The sequence below is a fragment of the Gymnodraco acuticeps genome, unplaced genomic scaffold (assembly GCF_902827175.1).
Source record: "Gymnodraco acuticeps unplaced genomic scaffold, fGymAcu1.1, whole genome shotgun sequence".
NCBI classification, from domain to species: domain Eukaryota; kingdom Metazoa; phylum Chordata; class Actinopteri; order Perciformes; family Bathydraconidae; genus Gymnodraco; species Gymnodraco acuticeps.
Genome location: NW_022991960.1, coordinates 214,338 through 234,159, shown reverse-complemented (window position 1 = coordinate 234,159; position 19,822 = coordinate 214,338). Strand labels below are relative to the sequence as shown.

At 38.3% G+C, this 19,822-nt stretch overlaps 1 protein-coding gene across 1 annotated transcript; it reads left to right on the top strand.

Annotated features, from left to right (window-relative positions):
* Positions 1 to 790: 790 nt before the first annotated feature.
* On the top strand, positions 791 to 18,363 carry si:dkey-206d17.12 (uncharacterized protein LOC563108 homolog). The gene is made up of 6 exons (XM_034200722.1): positions 791 to 903; positions 2,660 to 3,201; positions 14,437 to 14,576; positions 15,953 to 16,187; positions 16,348 to 16,448; positions 16,578 to 18,363. Exons 2-6 carry the CDS (start codon positions 2,684 to 2,686, stop codon positions 17,459 to 17,461), a joined length of 1,878 nt encoding a protein of 625 aa, XP_034056613.1. The 5' UTR covers positions 791 to 903; positions 2,660 to 2,683; the 3' UTR covers positions 17,462 to 18,363.
* Positions 18,364 to 19,822: the final 1,459 nt, after the last annotated feature.

Sequence of the window (19,822 nt, the reverse complement as noted above, 5' to 3'; positions counted from 1 at the left end):
ATATGGAGACCATTTTAGATTTTTAATGAAAAAATTAAATGAAAGTGTCGTTTAAATGTAGGAAAAATAAACACATATCTTTCTCTAAAATGAAGTGAAGTCTAAACATAAAATGGAAATACTCAAGTAAAGTACAAGTATGCCATACTTAGTAACTTGAGTTAATTGACTTAGTCACTTTCATAAATATTTTCCAGACATGTCTCTGAAGTGTTTTGCTCGAAATACCAAACAGATCGTGAATTGTGGCATCCCATAAACCTTTCCTGTCTGGTTACAGGAGCCAAAAAAATCGTTATGAAATCATAAAGTGGCCAAAATCTGATCAACTCATTTTCAGACAGGTTTTTATATAAATGGATCAGGACAGAAAGTGAGCGAATCTTTTTCCTGAAACTTTTAGAATCTCTTTACACAGAGGGGACACATGTTTATGTATAAAATAAATGAAAAGTGGATTTTGTATAATCGGTGACCTTTAATGCATCAATAATTATAATCAAAACATAATACATATTATTCTGAAATGTATCAATTTGCATATACGTATATTTAGATGCCAATACTTTTCTATTTTTACTTGACTAACATTTTGAATGCAGGAGTTTTACTTGTAACAGAGTATTCCTACTCTGGTACTTCTACTCAAGTACAAGATGTGAGTACTTCTCCCACCTCTGCTCGGAGGCAGCAGGTTTATCTGTTTTACTGGTGCTCATGTGACTCGCCCCAACCTGCGCTGTGGTCTCATGTGGAGAGAAGGGAAAACCCGACTTCCTTGTTGCCGGCTCACAGCTCCAGAGAGCCGCCTCGTCGACACGTTAGCTCAGCAGCAGCAGCAGATTATTCACCTGGAGATTTAAGAGGAGATCCTCATTCAACAGCTCCTTCGTGTTATTTAAGGTACGTGTATGTCTCTCCTTTTCGCTAGGTTTGAACAAGCGGAAACAGAAACAGCGACTTTTTTAAACTAAGTTGTTTGACACTCTGTTGCCCTGTGTTTATAAAGTACACACCACTTAAACAGAAGATTCAACAATGGTGGAAATATATATTTTTTTACTAGATGTTATTAGATTCACTAATGACTCTGTTAAAAGTACTATGCCACAAAGTACCTAGACATCAGGAAAGCCTGCTCAGTTGAAGTCTTTAAAAAAAATAATACTTAAAAAATATTTGTACCATTTTTTGCCTTTTGGAAGCTACCTCCTGTTTCTCAATGCACTCTGATGCATGTTCACCTGTCAGCTGATTTTGATCTACTTTTATTTTGTATACGTCTGTTCTATGCTATTTTAAGTTTGTTTTATGGCTTTTACTGGTAACTGTATTCTATGTGATATCAATTTTGTTTTAAGAGATGTCAACTGTCTACTGTCAAGCACTGCAATTATTGTATGACAGGTGCTATAGAAATAAATATTATTATTATTAATAATAATATTATTATTAAGTTAATTATATTTTTCCTGCACTCTCTTAAGTAAAAGTAAAAACATGATAGCATCAAATATACTTAAAGTAGGCCTTCCAAAAGTAGCCTACTCACTAGAAGGTCTCTTCAGAATAATGTATATATTACTTTATAAAGTAGAGCCTACTTAACATGACCGGTGTGCATTTATAATGTAAGTCTAATGTCTTGTTACCTTAATAATAAAAACATTACCTTTTTATATGTTGTAATATTACACTAAATCGGTAAAGTTAAATTCATGTAACGGAGCAAAAGGTCCACTATTTGCCTCTGGATAGTAATGACATAGAAGTACAAAATACCAAAAATAACACGTCATGTAAAGTACAATAACCTCAAAATATATTATGTACATTACTTAAGTAAATATATCTTACTTAGTTACTTTCCACCAATACGTTTTACTAGTTTCAGATTCTTAGGGAATGACATAATAATCTGTGTTTATTTCCTCCATCAGTTCTTCTTTTATTTCGCATTTAACTTCCATCAGATGGGAGGATGACAATATGTTTACACTCAAGCAAAGATATATTTCCCAGGACTGAAAGTCGATTATCTATAGCTAATTTGATCATATTTTACTCATTTAAGACATTTATCAAACACATAACCTGGTTTTAGCCTTGCAAATGTGAGAATTTAGTTATTTAATTGTATTGTGATTGTGATACATTTTTGTATTTCTGATTTTGATTGGACAAAGGACACATTTGAAGGGTGGAAAACTGTTATGGGCTTCTTTTATTTATCCATACCTAAAATACCTAACAATGACTCGATTAATACAAAAATAAATAATGTATAATTCAAATCGTACATTCAGAACCTTATTTATGTATTAGCATCAAATTATACTTAAAGTACCAAAAATAAAAGTGACCTGAATTCAGAATACAGTTATCAATTGTCTTGTCATATAACTGAAATATATTTATTGATGCATCAATATGTTAAATGCTTGTTAAATCAGGTCTAGTGTGGGCACATTTTAATATATTTTTCTACATTTCATCTGGTATTTGTTCATTATATTTTTGTATTAATAATCTGAACCTGCAAATTAACTTCAGTTGTGAAATCAAGGTAGTTAAGTAAAAAGTTCACTTAAGCTTCACAAATTGTATTGCAGTAGAAGTATCTGCACAGTGTCTTTATAATGTGTTTTTTCCCCAACAGGTGGAAGGTGTGCGAGTTGAAGACATGAATGCTGATGTTGCTGTCTTCACATCTGGACCTCCGTGGAGTAAAATCCCAAACATTACGAACCTCCCAGACTCCGGCACTTCTTCATGGACCTTACTTTCGCTCCTACCGGATCCAAACTCCTCCCGTCCCTCCAGTGAGAGAATGCTGCACAGCGGACCCTCTCCCTCCCCGGGCCCCCAGCATCCGGATGCCCAGCTGGACTTCTTCCACAAGCTGGGGTACTCCACGGCCCAGGTTCAGGCCGTTCAGCAGAAGTTCGGCCCCAACATGGACACAGACAAACTCCTGGGGGAGCTGGTGAAGATCGGGGCGAGTCAGGAGGCCGGTGGGGGGACCGAGCAGGGGCCGGTGACCACAATGTCTGTGCTGGTGCCCAGAGGGGAGCCCCAGCCTGCGGGGCCCACCATGCTGCTCCCCCTCGCAGTGTCCTCCCCGCAGAGCAGAGAGGAGATCCCCGAAGAGGACGACGCTCTGAGACCCATCGTTATAGATGGGAGCAACGTGGCCATGAGGTGAGGACCGTGAAATTATGGATTATTCTGCTGAAAAACAAAATAATCAGCACCTATTTTGTTAATCCATAAAAAAATCCCAAAGTTCACCGGTTAAAGCTTCTTAAATATGACAAAGTTCATTTAAAAAAAAAAAAAAAAGTTTTAATTAGGTCTTACTCGTTTAATTCAATTAACCTTATTTTTTTTTAAAGAAAACCGTTACTATTTTATAATAATTTAATCCTTTTTGATTGAATAATAAATAAATAAATAAACATTTAAAGACTTCATCTTAGACTTGACAAAACAATTATTTTTGGAAAGCAATCAACAGATAAATTGATTTTGAAAAAGACTATTAGTTGCAGCCTATAATTGTAATCTGAATATCTTTGATAAAATCACCTCAGGCTTTTATTTCTAGGCTTTATGGACCATGCATGCCATCGATTGATCAAGAAAATAATCAGCAGATTAAGGAAAATTAAAAGTTAGTTTCATAAAAACTTGTCTCCTGCTCTAATTGTTTCCACACTTGCTCACTGCTCGAGGACAGGGAGGAGTAAAGCACTTTTTTTTAATCTTTAGTGAAGGAAAGCTTTTACGTTAGAGCTATACATTTGTTTTGGGGTCATACACAGCAAAGTCTTTCTTCTAGGCATTGATAGGAACCAGGAAAATCAATATGAGTAGACCTGGATATTTCCTTTTACCTCAAGTCACTCTATGATTCAATCTTTTTTTTAGATAATTTCCTCGTTATTAAGGTGATAAGCCTGATAAGAAAAGAGGGGAGCTTCCCAACACTGACTCACATCCATCTGATAGTTTTTATTTGGGTTATAAATAGTGCATAAAGATGAACTGTAGTGGGAGGTTCATGTGATTAAGATTTTATAAACCGAGATGGAGATATGCAGCTTCATGTGAACTTCCACAGGAGTCCGTAGCAAACAACTGCTAACTGTTTAACCCTTTAACTACCAGACCAAGAAAAAAGCTATGGAAAAATTATTTGTTTGCATTTTTTTATCAAATGGGCCACAAATAACCACAAACAATTATTTATTTTTTAACTGACCACACAGTTTTGTTTTTATGAGCCTCTACCAACTGGTCGAGTTGGCCTTTTATGATAAAAGTGCATTTTCAACAATCATCATACAGTACAGTATTTGTATGCATCAAACTCAAATAAAACACAAACTGAAATAAAAAAAATTATTTTATGGAAAATGAGCAATATATACAACCAGATATATTCATAAAAGATAATAAATTATAATTGTAAAAAAAAAAAAAAATGGAAAAAAGTAATGTTAAAGGTGGGGTAGGTAAGTTTGAGAAACCGGCTCGAGATACACTTTTTGTTATATTCCATGGAATGCTCTTAACATCCCGATAGCAATGAATATCTGAAGTGCTTTGACAAAAAATCCATTAAAAAATGTCATCTGTGGAAGCCGTAGTACTGTAAAAAGCACGACCAATCATTTTAGCCGGCCCGGCTAAAATAACTGGATGGCCTACCTGCCTGTCAGCCTTCCATCTGTGCACAAACTTATCTCGTGCCCTCATTGCTCATGTGCGCGTTCGCGTGTGTTGGAGGAGGGGCTCTGTAAGGAAGTGGCAGATTTGTTCCGGCTGTGTATTTTCAAATTCTAGCGCACTCGAGCTGGTTTCTCCAAAATTACCTACCCCACCTTTAAGGGTTTTTCATTATATATATATATATATATATATATATATATATAAAGAAAAAAACATGCTCATCTTACTGTATATGCTGAATTGGCCTAACAACAAACAACTGGCCTAACAGCAAATGTCTATATCCTGGGTTGGCCTAACTTGCTCATCTGTGTGCAATTTTGGGCTGTATGCCATGCATGAAAGGTGCTATATAAATTATTATCACTCTGAGACTCATAAGGCAGTACTAGATTTAGTAATATTACCATGAATCTAGCTATGTATTTACCATATTTTATTGGAAAACATCTCTGAAACTCTGAAAAAGTCATATTGCTAAAAGGCCAAATCGACCGATTGGTTGAGCATATTTTCCAAAAAATAATTACACCCTTGTTAAGACTTTTTTTGTGCATCAAGTTATCTAATTATGTTCAGTCAGTGCTCTGACACTAAAATATGTCAATAATTATATGGTTATGTTAGTGCAATTAATGGCTCTCCAACCTTAAATGTTAACACAGAGATCAATACAACACAAACACAGACATGGTTGAGATTAATCATCATTCAGTTGCGCAACAAACAAATAATAATGGAGTAACATCACCTTCTGCCACAGCAGCCAATCGCGGAAATGCCCCCCCAGACCAGAAAGATCTCATGTGCTTTATACATGTAAAACACACACGAACATACACTTGAAACAGCATACGTGGCAGAGATGTTCAAACCTTATACAGTCATATATGTTGCATCCTCTGAGTTTTACATGATCCCAGATTTCATGACCTTATTTAGCAGCTACCACACATGCTAATGTATATAACTGTTAAGACTAAATGTACATCATTTCAACCTAAGCATCGGGCCCCTTTTTCCTGTGTGACCTTAATGAATAACGAAACATACGTTATATAAGGAATCTGCCATAACACTTACCTTACAAAAGTTGACCAAAAAGAGTGATTTCATCAGCAGTGATTTTTAGCATGCCAACTTTCTCAGTGGAAGCTATCTGAAGGGCATTCTGTTCGAACCACAGTGACATCCATAGGTTGTGTTGTGCATAACGTGTCAACCAAATGGTAGAGCTGGCTGAATCAGATGGAGTTAAACTTTTCTATTTTTTTTACAACAAGATATCAAGACGCAAAATGTGCTCTACCAAATGGTATAGCTGGCTGAATCAGATGGAGTTAAACTTTTCTATTTTTTTTACAACAAGATATCAAGACGCAAAATGTGCTCTACCAAATGGTGGCGCTGGCTGTTAAAACCTGTTAAGCCCCGAGCCTGTTTTTCAGGTCTCAGCCTCGAAAATGACATTCCCAGAACAAATGACCATATCTTCCCTTCTAAAAGGGTTAAATTAATAATCTTTTTTCTCAAAGCAAGGTTACACCTGTGAGTTGGATGTAGAAGTGATCAGAATCAATATAGATGTTTTTATTTTAAAGTAAATTCAGATTGAACACAGTAAAAAAATGTAAATTATTGTGTCCGTCCAAAAAAAATAAATTACTTATAGTGAAAACCACCCTTGAATGATGGGATGGTAGACTAAAAGCTTTAGGAGTCCAAACTACAACATATAATAAGTACCCTGTATCAAGATTGATGCAAAACAAGTGATATTTGACCTTTTTAGAGAGATTTAGCACACAAAAAACACTTCTGGGGTCATTTGGGTGGATTTGACCTATCTCTGGCCCCCCTTGCTCGATTTTGCTGATTGACATCTCTTTCTAACCATCAGAGCCAATGGAATCGAGGGGAACTCCCACATACTCCTTATTTGGTAATGTGTGTGTGTGAGACTGACGCATAGCCAAAACCGGAAGCTGCGATAACTCTGGTGGCTACCATTAGCAGCTACATTTTTACTCTCCGATTTTTACATAAAAATGGAATTATGGATTATAAATTTAAAAAAATGATTACACAGAAACATTATCAACCTATGGATTAACGGATTCAGCCGCGTTTTTTCTCGTTTTAATGCCATTGAACAAGTCTTTTGATCAGATTGTCAGCTACGGTGAGAGGATCTCCCGTAAAAGCTACGTAAAGGTACGTGTTATGATGTGTTTGCTTCCCCTGTTGCGAATTCGGATCACTCAGTGATGATATATATACCTAAATAATCTGTGGAACCTCAGCTTTAATCGGATATATTGTATGTGCAGCTACGATAAGTAATAAGGGTATCTTTTATCTTGAATTCTGTGCCAAAGTGCGTTAGCATTTTTCGCTCAGGGGTCATTTAGATGCTTCTTATGAGGCTTGTGTTTTTGTTTTGGTAAAAATGGTTTGTAACGTCAGTTAGCTGAGATTCTTCCCGTTAATCTGGTATAACACATTAATAAGTTCTTAAATATTAAGATGCCCTGAGACACAGTGTCGTGAAAAAAAAAAGCCCCCGCCGAGGGGGGCTTTGGGGCTTAACAGGAGGGTTAACTGCTAAATGAAAGCAGAATTGACTCAATTTGTTGAATAGGTTGTTCATGTTATTAGCAACATATCTACTATAAAACCTTCTAATATGAATGAAACAGGAGAAGTAATACACAATCTACACTTTCTACATAGTGCTAACGTCAGGGCTGGCAATGGAATTTAAATGTATCTCTATTACATTTCTTATACAAACTGTAGTCAGTAACCTCATCCAAGACTAACAAAATTAAATTAACGTAACTTAAATACCATCTGTTTCTTTTGGATTATCTCAATTCCAGGTAATGGCAACATTTCACAACAAGAAAAAGCTTTTTTCACCAACGTTAGAGACTATGATTTAATGATAATTACTAATATTTCTTAGTTTGTCGGTAATTTACCCTTTTTTGTATTTAACCCTCTTCTATGTTGCGGCCCAGGTCTGAGTATTTGAAGCTTGCTAACATGTGACCAGTATATTTGTTTAGCACATTAGCATGCTCACATTTGCTAATAACCACCAAACAAAAAGTACAGCTGATGCTGACGTAGTTCTGCAAATATTTAGTCATAAACCAAAGTAAATTTGACGTGATAGTGACGGTAGATGAAAAGTCAGAGGATCACAAAAGTAGTTATATTTCATCCTGAGGGGGAAATTAATGTTTGTAGCAAATTCCACGGCAATCCATCCAACAGTTCTCTCACTCAAAAGCACCAAAGTGAACCTCATGGTGCTACTGGCACAGATAATACCATACAGTGTTTCCCCTAGGTTTACTGCTTTGGGGGGGTGCTGCCTGAGCGGGGGGGGGGGGGTCAAAAACACTAAACTCACAACTTAAAATGAAAGCGTTTAGTTTATTTAATAAAAGAGCACATTCAATGTGGAAAGTGACAGTAGATATAGATTAGTTGCTATTTGGTGCTATATATATATATATATTAGGGCTGTCAGTCGATTAACATATTTAATCGCGATTAATCGCATGATCGTCCATAGTTAATCGCGATTAATCGCAAATTAATCGCACATTTTTTATCTGTTCTAAATGTACCTTAGAGGAATATTTTTCAAGTTTGTAATACTCTTATCAACATATGAGTGGACAAATATGCTTTATGCTAATGTTTATTATCATTTGAACAATGACAAATATTCTCATGAATATTAAACACAACAACCTCTGAACATTACAAATATTCGCCTCAATTCAACCTGGAACCTCTCTCATACAATAATAAAGTGTGTGTGTGGTGTGTGTGTGTGTGTGTGTGTTGTGTGTGTGTGTGTGTGTGTGTGTGTGTGTGTGTGTGTGTTGTGTGTGTGTGTGTGTGTGTGTGTGTGTGTGTGTGTGTGTGTGTGTGTGTGTGTGTGTGTGTGTGTGTGTGTGTGTGTGTGTGTGTGTGTGTGTGTGTGTGTGTGTGTGTGTGTGTGGTGTGTGTGTGTGTGTGTGTGTGTGTGTGTGTGTGTGTGTGTGTGTGTGTGTGTGTGTGTGTGTGTGTGTGTGTGTGTGTGTGTGTGTGTGTGTGTGTGTGTGTGTGTGTGTGTGTGTGTGTTGTGTGTGTGTGTGTGTGTGTGTGTGTGTGTGTGTGTGTGTGTGTGTGTGTGTGTGTGTGTGTGTGTGTGTGTGTGTGTGTGTGTGTGTGTGTGTGTGTGTGTGTGTGTGTGTGTGTGGTGTGTGTGTCGTGGTGGGTGTGGGTTTGTGTGTGTTTCATCTGATCCGGATGGTTACTAATTCCTTTTCTTTATGGCGGGAACACCATGGTTGTTACAAAGTTGACTAAATCATCCAGAATGCAATGAAAGTGGTGATCAGCAATTGTATATGTTCAAATGTCTACTGTGAAGGCTATCATAAAGCCTTAATGCAATCGAACGTAAAACAAAAAAGTTATGATTGATGAAAGTAGTAAATCGGTCAGATTTGACCTGAAGACAACAGGAGGGTTAAATGCTTTTCTTCTTTCCCTTTCCTCCCGCAGCTTGTTTGTCGGTTAAGCGGCCCGTGGCTAAACCTCACTGTGTAACAATGAATGAAGCAAACACTTGTTGAAATGCAACACCTGTCTCAGACCAACACAGTGTGTGGTAACTGTGAATGTGACAGTGATTGATCATTGTGTACTCTTGAACATTTGACCTTAATTGGACGAACTGGTTTTTTAAAACATAAGGTGGTTTAATGTCACAGAACAAGTTTTGACATGTCATGTTAACGTTTTTTTAAACTCAAACCGCTGATGACCTTTTGAATGTATGCGTTTTAGCTGCATAGAAGAGATGTTCTTACAGACCTCAGCGCTGTGCAAAGACAACAAACATGTTTTGCATATACATATTTCTCATCAGAGCACATACATTTGCTGTGCTTCAATGTAATATGAGGTATTTGTTCATAATTCTGTGTAAAACGTAAAATACATTTAAGTGCAAACGACCCAGACGTCATGGTGGGTGACCTGTCAATCAAATGGTAGCCACGTCCTAAAAGGTGCCCTGCTTTATCGTCTAGTTTCACTTTAATTGGGGCTATGGGTTACAAAGTTAATTTTAAGGTGTATTAAAAAAGACTTGAAAATAGAAAGTGAGACGACAAACTCATAATACAAATAATATGAACTGAGGTAATAAATGAAGGGAGGTGTAGGGTCATGTTCTCATTTACCAATATACAATCAGACTTGTTTTCACCCCCAGTGAAAGAATGCACATTTTAGACACTTCCCAATTGGCTTCACTTTTTAGAACCATAGGTTGCTATAAAGCACAACACAACTGAATCTCCAACAAAGCTGTCTGTGTCACGTTGCAATCTGGCAAATGTAAGCAAAAGCAATTAAACAAAGTATATACAATTACTGATAAACCTGCACAAACAAACTTGATGAATTACAAAACCCAAATACTCAAGATTTAATTGACCTCGTATTCTAAACACATGTGGTCATTGTCTACTATGATGACACCAATACATTTCGAACAATTCATTACCATTTCATCAAATATGTGTTGCTTTTCCTGGTTTTACATCTTCTTTCGTAATAGGATAAAAGATGTTACCCTGGGCTTTATGCTATTGTCCCAATTATCTAAAAGTTCATCTTTTAATGAGGAGATCGTTGTTAATTGCTGCACATAAAACGCTTCTGGTGAAAAAGAAACATATCCAAGTAGTTTTGGCAAAGTTAGAGTCAAAGTTGAAGGGTGTGATGAACATGTTTTCTTGTGCAGACAAGATATGAGGCCAAAAATAATATATGTGGGAAAATGGAGAATGTGGAAAAAGTAAAAAAACAAACATAGCAAAAGCAAATAAACAAGAATACTTAGCAGGGAATACTTAGGCAAGGCAAGTGTGTGTGTGTGTGTGTGATCGTTGGAACTATGTGCAACTCAAGGCATATGCTCGAACGGGAGCTGCCTGGACGCTGCAATCATGTTGCGCACTATTCGTGCTGAGTGTGCTGACTTTTCGTACAATGTCCCACTGTCTGGCTTCCTGCATAAAGTCAAGTGCTCGGCGCAGTTGTGGCGAAATGTCGCTCCTCTGTTTTCATTTAAACAGCTCCATATCCGTTAGCGCAGCTAGCTAGCACCAGATGCTAACAACAACAATGCACGTAAGGTCTCTCTCTCGCTCGCTCGGGCCACACATACAGGGCCGGCCCTCGGCATAGGCAGTATAGGCGAATGCTAAGGGCGCATCAACCCATAGGGGGCGCCGAAAACTGAAGAAAAAAAACAAAATTTATTTAATTTCATAACAACACAATTTCCCGATTTTAGATCAACAAAGTGCATCTTATTATCTTATACTAACAGAAATACGCCTATATTGCGTACAGCGCCCATAAACTATGGCACACACCCCCCCCAAAAAATCAAGTTGAACTGCCCCAGCCCCAGTAAAAACCAGGGGTTTATGTGAAATTGTTCTTTTTTCGAAATAATGGTTTTAATTTGCAATTATGGGTTTTAATTTTGTATTTGTGTTAATTTAAAATAAATCAAACTCCCAAAAAACGTACACAGCTTCTGTGTGCTTTTATTAACATTGGAATTTACATTGTAAGCGGCCGCGGGGGTGAGAGCTTTAGAGAGCTCTCTCCTGAAAGACTGAGAGGCTCTGATAACCTCAGCTCAGTGAGGTAAAGGCACACCTTTATATGATCATTATAGTTATAAAAAAATAAGATAATAGGTGAAAAACAGGTATAAAATACTGACAGTACAAAAAAGTTGTTATTAATAAACAAGAATACAGTTTGAAAGGGGAGTGATTTGTAAAATATCCATAAAGAAAAAGAAAATCTGCTTACAGTTCTGTTTCATATGGGTGTTGAATGATGTATCCATAGAGCTCCTAATGTTGCTCTCAAAGTGCACCAGATTGATGCTTTTCAACTCTTTAACCCGGGGGTGCATGCCCCCCGGACCCCCCTAGAGGAGGTGAGGTCCCCCCCCCACTTAAATCATGTTCAAATGGATAGGAAACTAAATACAGTTGCACACATCTTGTGTCCATATCTTTCTGTTTTGGTGGTCATGCCACAACCGTGCACGCACGAGTCATAGTAAGTGTCTGCATTTTGGGGGGGGGGGGGGGGGGCGCCAGCTAAAATCTTGCCTAGGGCGGCAAATTGGTCAGAGCCGGCCCTGCACACACCCTCCCGGTCCTCCCAACAGCCAGTCGGTGCCTGCCGGTGAGCGTGGAAGTGTGGTCTGCCACAAGCGGGCGGCAGGAGCGGGGCTGTCAGCATCAGCTTGTAGATGGTATTTTAAACTCGATGCGCTCTGAAACTACGGGGCGGCCGAGGAAAAAAAATACACATGCGTTAATCGCATTAAAATAATTAGTGGCGTTAATTTTTTTTTGCGTTATTAACGCGTTAACTTGACAGCCCTAATATATAAAAAAGAAAATTATTATTTATTTTGTTAAACACCTTGAATTTCAGGGGGGGCGCGGGGATCCGTTGGCGGGGCGCAGCGCCCCTCCAAGACAATGGTAGGGGACACACTGCCATACAAACTAATGATACTTTAGGAGTTCCTGATGAGTTATGATTTGTGCTTAATGCTGACTCTGCATTTGCATTACGCACGGCCTGAGGGAATGTTAAATGACTGTTACATCCTAGGACAAGACAAACATTGACATTACGGCGCCTCCTAACATTTGTCTTTCATGTGTTTGGCATGTGTGCGTACAAGGGCCCTCACACACACTCTGAAACACATCAGGTCATATATTCCCTCAGTGTCATAGACAATCAGCTACTGTTGTTATCTGCAGTTGTTAGACTCATATTGCCAGTCATTCTACTGCCTCAGGGGTACACACCTTTTCCTCATTTCACCTCCTCATACCTCAACCTGCACACACAGTTTAAGGAACTAATGGTGAGAGAGTGGACACACAAACAGAGGTTACACACACACTGTGTGTCTTCTTGCTGTTTCGGAGTAAACACACCCTTTTATTTTGCATTTTCAAACCGGGCACGCTCGTTCAGGTGAATTGCCGTGAGGCTGCTCAATATGCAAATCAGCACAATGTGACTTTGTTTCCTTAAAGGACAGCACTGCTTGTTAAGGAATAAATCATTTCCACATGAACAGGCTCAACAGCATTTCACATCAGCTCTCCTATAAGCTTTTTGTACCCTCATATTTCTCTTTATTATTTGACACTGTCAACTGTCGTGTTTTCACATCAGACCTAAAGTAAACGTGTGTACCAGAGTTCCCGTTAGAATATTTTTTCACTGGTCAACATGTCCGTTAAAGTTTAAATCTTCCAGACACAATTTGAAAAGTGCCGGTCAAAGGTCTTCTTTGTTATTTATTGAGCTTTAAAACAAATTGATATGATTCAATATTAAACAAACTAATTATAGTAGATTAACTACATTATTCAAAAGTGTACAGTCATTTACAATAACACGGGAATAATAAACGGAGCGCTCTCTCCCTCTCCTGACAGCCCGTCAGTATCATGCAGCTCGCGGATCAGTAATGAGTGACCCGACAGTAAAACTAAACATATCTATAGTTTAGATAGTTTGAGAGGTAATTAAAATAGCTACGTGTGATATTCTAACCTGAAGTGTGTTTTGTTCCGCTCACCGCTGCATGTGATCATGCAGAGCTGCGTGTCGACTCGTCAGCAGCAGCAGCTGATCTCTCTCTCCCGATTAGACTTTACTCGCGTTTATGTCCATATCGATCAGATCTAGCTAGTTCTAGCTAATGATATGACTACCTGCTTATTAAAAGACACCTAAACAATAAGCGTCGCTATGCAACCGGGTGAGGCCGCAAAGTATAGCGCAGCATTATGCATTTGTTTACATGCCGACCGGAACCCAGAGGCATTACCAACAGATCAACGCACAATCAACCCATACAGGACATCTCTTTCTCCACATTACGTGTCACATACTCTTTTGTCTGTCACATAAGTGAAGTTGCGCAACTGATGCGGTATTGCGCTAAGGGGAATATATATTTTGACCGGACGCTTTGACCGGAGAGATTTAGATTTGCCGGTCTTCAGCATATTTTACCGGTCGTAGTCCGGTAATTACCGGCTAACGGGAACTCTGGTGTGTACATATATACATTTGAACTATTCCCTGGCACAGGGTTCTATATACTATATAGGGATGATAATGAAAATGCATGATTTGTAAATTGATAATAAATCAATCTTTTAATATTTTTTTCTAAACAAAAATCAAGAAATGAGCTATATCTTGCTTCTTCAACATATCAAAAGGAAGACATTACAATGGGCTTTGAGCGCCTGGGTTGGATATTTCTAAACAATTTAAGACATATTATAGGCCAAACTGTTAATAGATAAAGAAAATTGGTTGGTTTAATATCTAAGACTTAATTATGAAAGTCAACCTGTTATAGAAAAGTGAGCTTGTTCTCTTACGAGTCTTTAATTAACACGACAAATATTGGGGGTTTGATAAGAGCTGTGATGTAGTTTGAACATCAAAGAGTGGTATCATAAAATACACTTCAGCCTTTGTTCTGAACTGGCTGGACATTTGTTTAATTGTTAACCTGTGAATATTTCCCATCCCTGTTCCTTCTTTCAGCCACGGGAACAAGGAAGTGTTCTCTTGTCTGGGAATCCAGCTGGCTGTGGACTTCTTCATGGACAGAGGTCACAGTGAAGTCACCGTGTTTGTTCCCTCGTGGAGGAAGGAGCAGCCTCGGCCAGATGTTCCCATCACAGGTCAGACATTTATACCCGTTGTAAAGTTTCTACTTCCTTCTTCGTCTGCCACCGTGCCGACACACAATTACGCCCTCAAGTTTGATTGGATCCAAGGTGTGGTGGTGTTTTTATGACGTATCATTTTTTCTTTTTGTTATTAGAGGTTGGTCCTCCTCATTATTAGCTTGCACATCTTCCGGCGCAAACTGAAAACTCATCTCTTTCGACTCCACTTCGAGCGTTAGAACTATTAACGAAGCACTTTTATACTAATAAAGGACTGGCTTACCTAAAGCCAGTTGAGTAGCACTTGAAATGTTTGGCTCTATGAAACCTGATGTACTTATATGATTCTGTTTTCTTCAAGGTTGTGTCTTCCTGGTCGAATGTACTTATTGTAAGTCGCTTTGGATAAAAGCATCAGCTAAATGCAATGTAATGTAATGTAATTATTAATTTTCTGTAAGCAAAAATGTAAAACATTTACATTTTACAGCATCTAAAAAGTGTGAATTTGCAGTTTTTAATGTTTTATATCTTTGCAAACTTTTTATTAAAACTCCTATTCAAATAAAACACATTTTAAATATGTCAGCTACCAAGGTACTTCTCGCTTGGAGGAGGTCATTGGGAAAAAATAAATAATAATGATTGGATTATTGTTGCAGTCTAATTTGAGGACTTGAATAGACTTTAAAGCAGAATTAAAAACCATTTGATTTGAGCTCTGTGCAACAGAGTGAGCTATGCTGCTTACAATGGGGAAATACCCTTTGTAGGTTTGGTTTCTTCCCATTTGCCAGTAAATGATCATTATGTGTAAATAATGTAGATAAAATCTCAAAAGATAAAAGTGCAGGGTTTTTCCACTGGTTTGAGATACCAAAAGATAACCATTTGAGCTGTCAGTGAGTCACACAGCTTTTGGTTACATCTGAAACCCACCGTACTGCTTGTTTGCTTTATATACAGATTGCTCATGCTGATAAATATTTTATTTTGCACGATGTACTTGTAACGGGTCAAATCTCTCTGCTGGGAAAGAACACAAATTAATATCTATATGTAGTTTCCTGAAATATGGTGGTTATTATTTAGCTTATGATCTGTAATGATTGACTTTAAGTGGCTTCACTCCATATTTTTAAATGACAATGTGAAAGTGCTCTGTTGAATTGATAAATCTACTTTTTTGTACCAGATTGTTATCATGTTTATTTTTGCTGTATGTGAGTCTATGGAGATTGACCATCAAGTTAACATAACAGGTTAACAGGAACTGCAGTTTTTGTCATTTTCGTTTGACAGTGACAGGACTCCAAACTGCTGTCTTTTAACTGATGGATGTTTTCAGTTACTACAGGTTTAACTGTGATGTTATGCTTGGTTTACAGATCAGCACATTCTCCGAGACCTGGAGAAAAGGAAGATTGTGGTGTTCACGCCATCGAGACGTGTTGCGGGCAAACGGGTGGTCTGTAACGACGACTGTTTTATCGTCAAGCTGGGCTACGAGTCTGACGGCATCATCGTGTCCAATGACATGTACCGAGACCTTCAGGGAGAGAAGCCTGAGTGGAAGCGCTTCATTGAGGAGAGGCTGCTCATGTATTCCTTTGTTAATAACAAGTGAGTTTTGCCTTTTATAGACACTAAGTTCCCTGTCCACTTTCATATTGAGGTCAAGGGTTCACATTTTGGCTGTAACTTTGATGTATAGTGCAACTTAACTGGTTGGTAGAGGCAGTAATTCTAGGTTTACTAATGTTTTAATTTCCCCCTCACTAAGGTTTATGCCTCCTGATGATCCTCTGGGCCGCTACGGACCGACCCTTGAAAACTTTTTGCGGAGGTTTCCAAAGACTCAGAAAAAACAACTATGTCCTTATGGTGAGAACAATTCTACAACGCATTACTGGTCTTGCTTGGCAGGTGTCACAAATACTTTCTGTTTCATAGCTCAGTATCAGATACAAAAATCATCTACACTACTAAATATTCTGTTTCATTCTACCTCAGGGAAGAAATGCACTTATGGGATTAAATGTAAATTCCACCATCCAGAGCGAGCCAAACAGTCAAACCGTTCTGTTGCCGACGAGCTTCGGGTCAACGCTAAGCACCCGTCCACCGCTCAGAAACAATCCTCCACTCGCTCCAGTCCTGTGCCGGGACAGAGCCTCTCGCTGGTGGAGGACATGGCACGGAAACTGACTTTGGGACCCGAGAGTGGTTCCCTAAAGAAAGATCATAAAAGTCACCGCTCCAGCAAGAAGGCCACATCTAAAAAGGAGAAGCGCTTGACTCCTGACCTCATGTCAGTGCGGCAGAGTGTCTCTTGGGAGCAGCTGGACTCTGGTTTAGGCTCTATAGACAGTCAGCCAATGGAGGCTCCTCAGAGTGTGTGTGATCACCAGTATGGGACGGCGTATGAGAGCCTGCAGAACAGCCACAGTGTGAGACAGCAGTACAGCCCTCCCTGCAGCTGCTGCTCACATGGCCCTTCCTCTGGAGGCATGACGCCTGCTTTCCAGCACCAAAACCAGCATTACAGCATTCCCTACATGCATCAGTACCCCAGCTACAACGAATACCCGGTGAGTGCGTACAGTCAGCCGACAGACTTCCAGCACAGCAGAGCCCACAGCCACCATCAGCAGCAGTACTGGTCCGACCCAATAGGGGCTCATCCTCAGGTGGACCAGCGCCTTTCGAGGGAGCGCTCTCAGTGGGAGGATCCTCCGGGGTCCAGACCTGGCGGGCAAGAGAGGGAGGTTGTGAGAAAGAAGCTGCTTGCTATCTTCAGCGTCAACTTGGTAGATGCAGCCATGGATATGTATCCTCAGCTGATGGATCCACAGATGCTGGTAGTGGAGATCCTAAAGCTGCAGAGTCATAAATAGTCGCTGAGACGAGATCCAGCGATGATGTGAACACATGTTCAGAAAAGTGAAACATGTATTTATGTATTGTGGTATCCACCTTGCTGTAAACCGTACTTGAATGCCTTTTTTAGACAATGGTTTAGTCCAGGCATTAGTCCACAGGTATTTCCTACAATCTCTTGTTAACATAGGAACTAAATAATCTTTTTAATGCTTAGAGGCCAGTGTGCAAAAGGCCAAAACACATACAAAAATGTTTTGTTAAAAACAATACCTGTGTACAAGTGGACTAGTCCTGTATTTGAGCTTCTTTTTAAAACTGTTACATTGTAAGTAAGATAAGAGGCAGTATGCTGTTGATACAAATTGTATCTTTATTTAAAAATCTTAAAGGGAGAAGTGGATTTGAATGCCGTTATATGGGATTTAAAACAACACCCTGTTACTGTCAACTCAGAATGTACTCTATTTGTGTACACTTGTAATCGATCCAATATTACTGTCAACTTGTATTATGCCTGTTATGTCTTTTCGTGTCATATTGGCACTGTGCCTGTTATGCTTTTACTAGAGTTGGGCGATAATTCAGATGGATCCACCCTTCAGTTTTTTTTCCTTGTACGATGTGAGGGTCTAAGGACAGAGGGTCTAAGGACAGAGGGTGTCGTATTGTCATACTGATATTCTGTACAAACTGTGAAGACCACTGAGACAAATGTAACATTTGTGATATTGGGCTATATAAATAAACATTGATTGACATTGATTGATTCAGTAAAAGCTTCTTGTTGATTAAACAATGTGTTGTGTTGTCAATTATTCAGAGCAATTCTTAATATAATTAACAATTAATCTCACCGAAAATGAGATTTAAAACTGAGAAATGGTTTTATGATGCTAAGTATATAAATAAACTTGCCTTGCCTAAGTATTCCCTGCTAAGTATTCTTGTTTATTTGCTTTTGCTATGTTTGTTTTTTTACTTTTTCCACATTCTCCATTTTCCCACATATATTATTTTTGGCCTCATATCTTGTCTGCACAAGAAAACATGTTCATCACACCCTTCAACTTTGACTCTAACTTTGCCAAAACTACTTGGATATGTTTCTTTTTCACCAGAAGCGTTTTATGTGCAGCAATTAACAACGATCTCCTCATTAAAAGATGAACTTTTAGATAATTGGGACAATAGCATAAAGCCCAGGGTAACATCTTTTATCCTATTACGAAAGAAGATATAAAACCAGGAAAAGCAACACATATTTGATGAAATGGTAATGAATTGTTCGAAATGTATTGGTGTCAGTAGACAATGACCACATGTGTTTAGAATACGAGGTCAATTAAATCTTGACTATTTGGGTTTTGTAATTCATCAAGTTTGTTTGTGCAGGTTTATCAGTAATTGTATATACTTTGTTTAATTGCTTTTGCTTACATTTGCCAGATTGCAACGTGACACAGACAGCTTTGTTGGAGATTCAGTTGTGTTGTGCTTTATAGCAACCTATGGTTCTAAAAAGTGAAGCCAATTGGGAAGTGTCTAAAATGTGCATTCTTTCACTGGGGGTGAAAACAAGTCTGATTGTATATTGGTAAATGAGAACATGACCCTACACCTCCCTTCATTTATTACCTCAGTTCATATTATTTTTATTATGAGTTTGTCGTCTCACTTTCTATTTTCAAGTCTTTTTTAATACACCTTAAAATTAACTTTGTAACCCATAGCCCCAATTAAAGTGAAACTAGACGATAAAGCAGGGCACCTTTTAGGACGTGGCTACCATTTGATTGACAGGTCACCCACCATGACGTCTGGGTCGTTTGCACTTTAGGCGAGACACCCCAGGTGAATAGGGTAATTTTTTTAACTTAAAGGTATCAGCTAGAAATTTCTCCAGTTAATTACTTACAATAAGGCAATTGTCTTTTGTATTACAAGTTTTCTGAAATAGCATGTTTAAATATGCAAATTATCCATTATCTCATTAAATATGCACATATTTTAACACATTTCAGGAATCGAAATCTGAACTTTGGATATAGCCAGATTCAAAATTCTTGTTTCATTTTGTAGTCATATTAGTATCTAAGGCTTTTACAGAAGGGATATTGGATATCTCTTTTTATCATTCCATAAATCAGAAAATACTGTCAACAGCCCTAAAATATCCATTTTCGCCATGTTTTTAGGTATACAATGTTGTATAATTCAGGCTATGAATTATATATGAACAAACCCTTCTGTAAAAGCCTTCATAATATTGATAGGAATATAACTGGAAGGTTTGGTGTATGTACGTACTACTGAAGTTGATATTTCGAACTCAGAGTAGGAGAAAAAACTCATTTTGAGAAAACGACCTTTAAAGA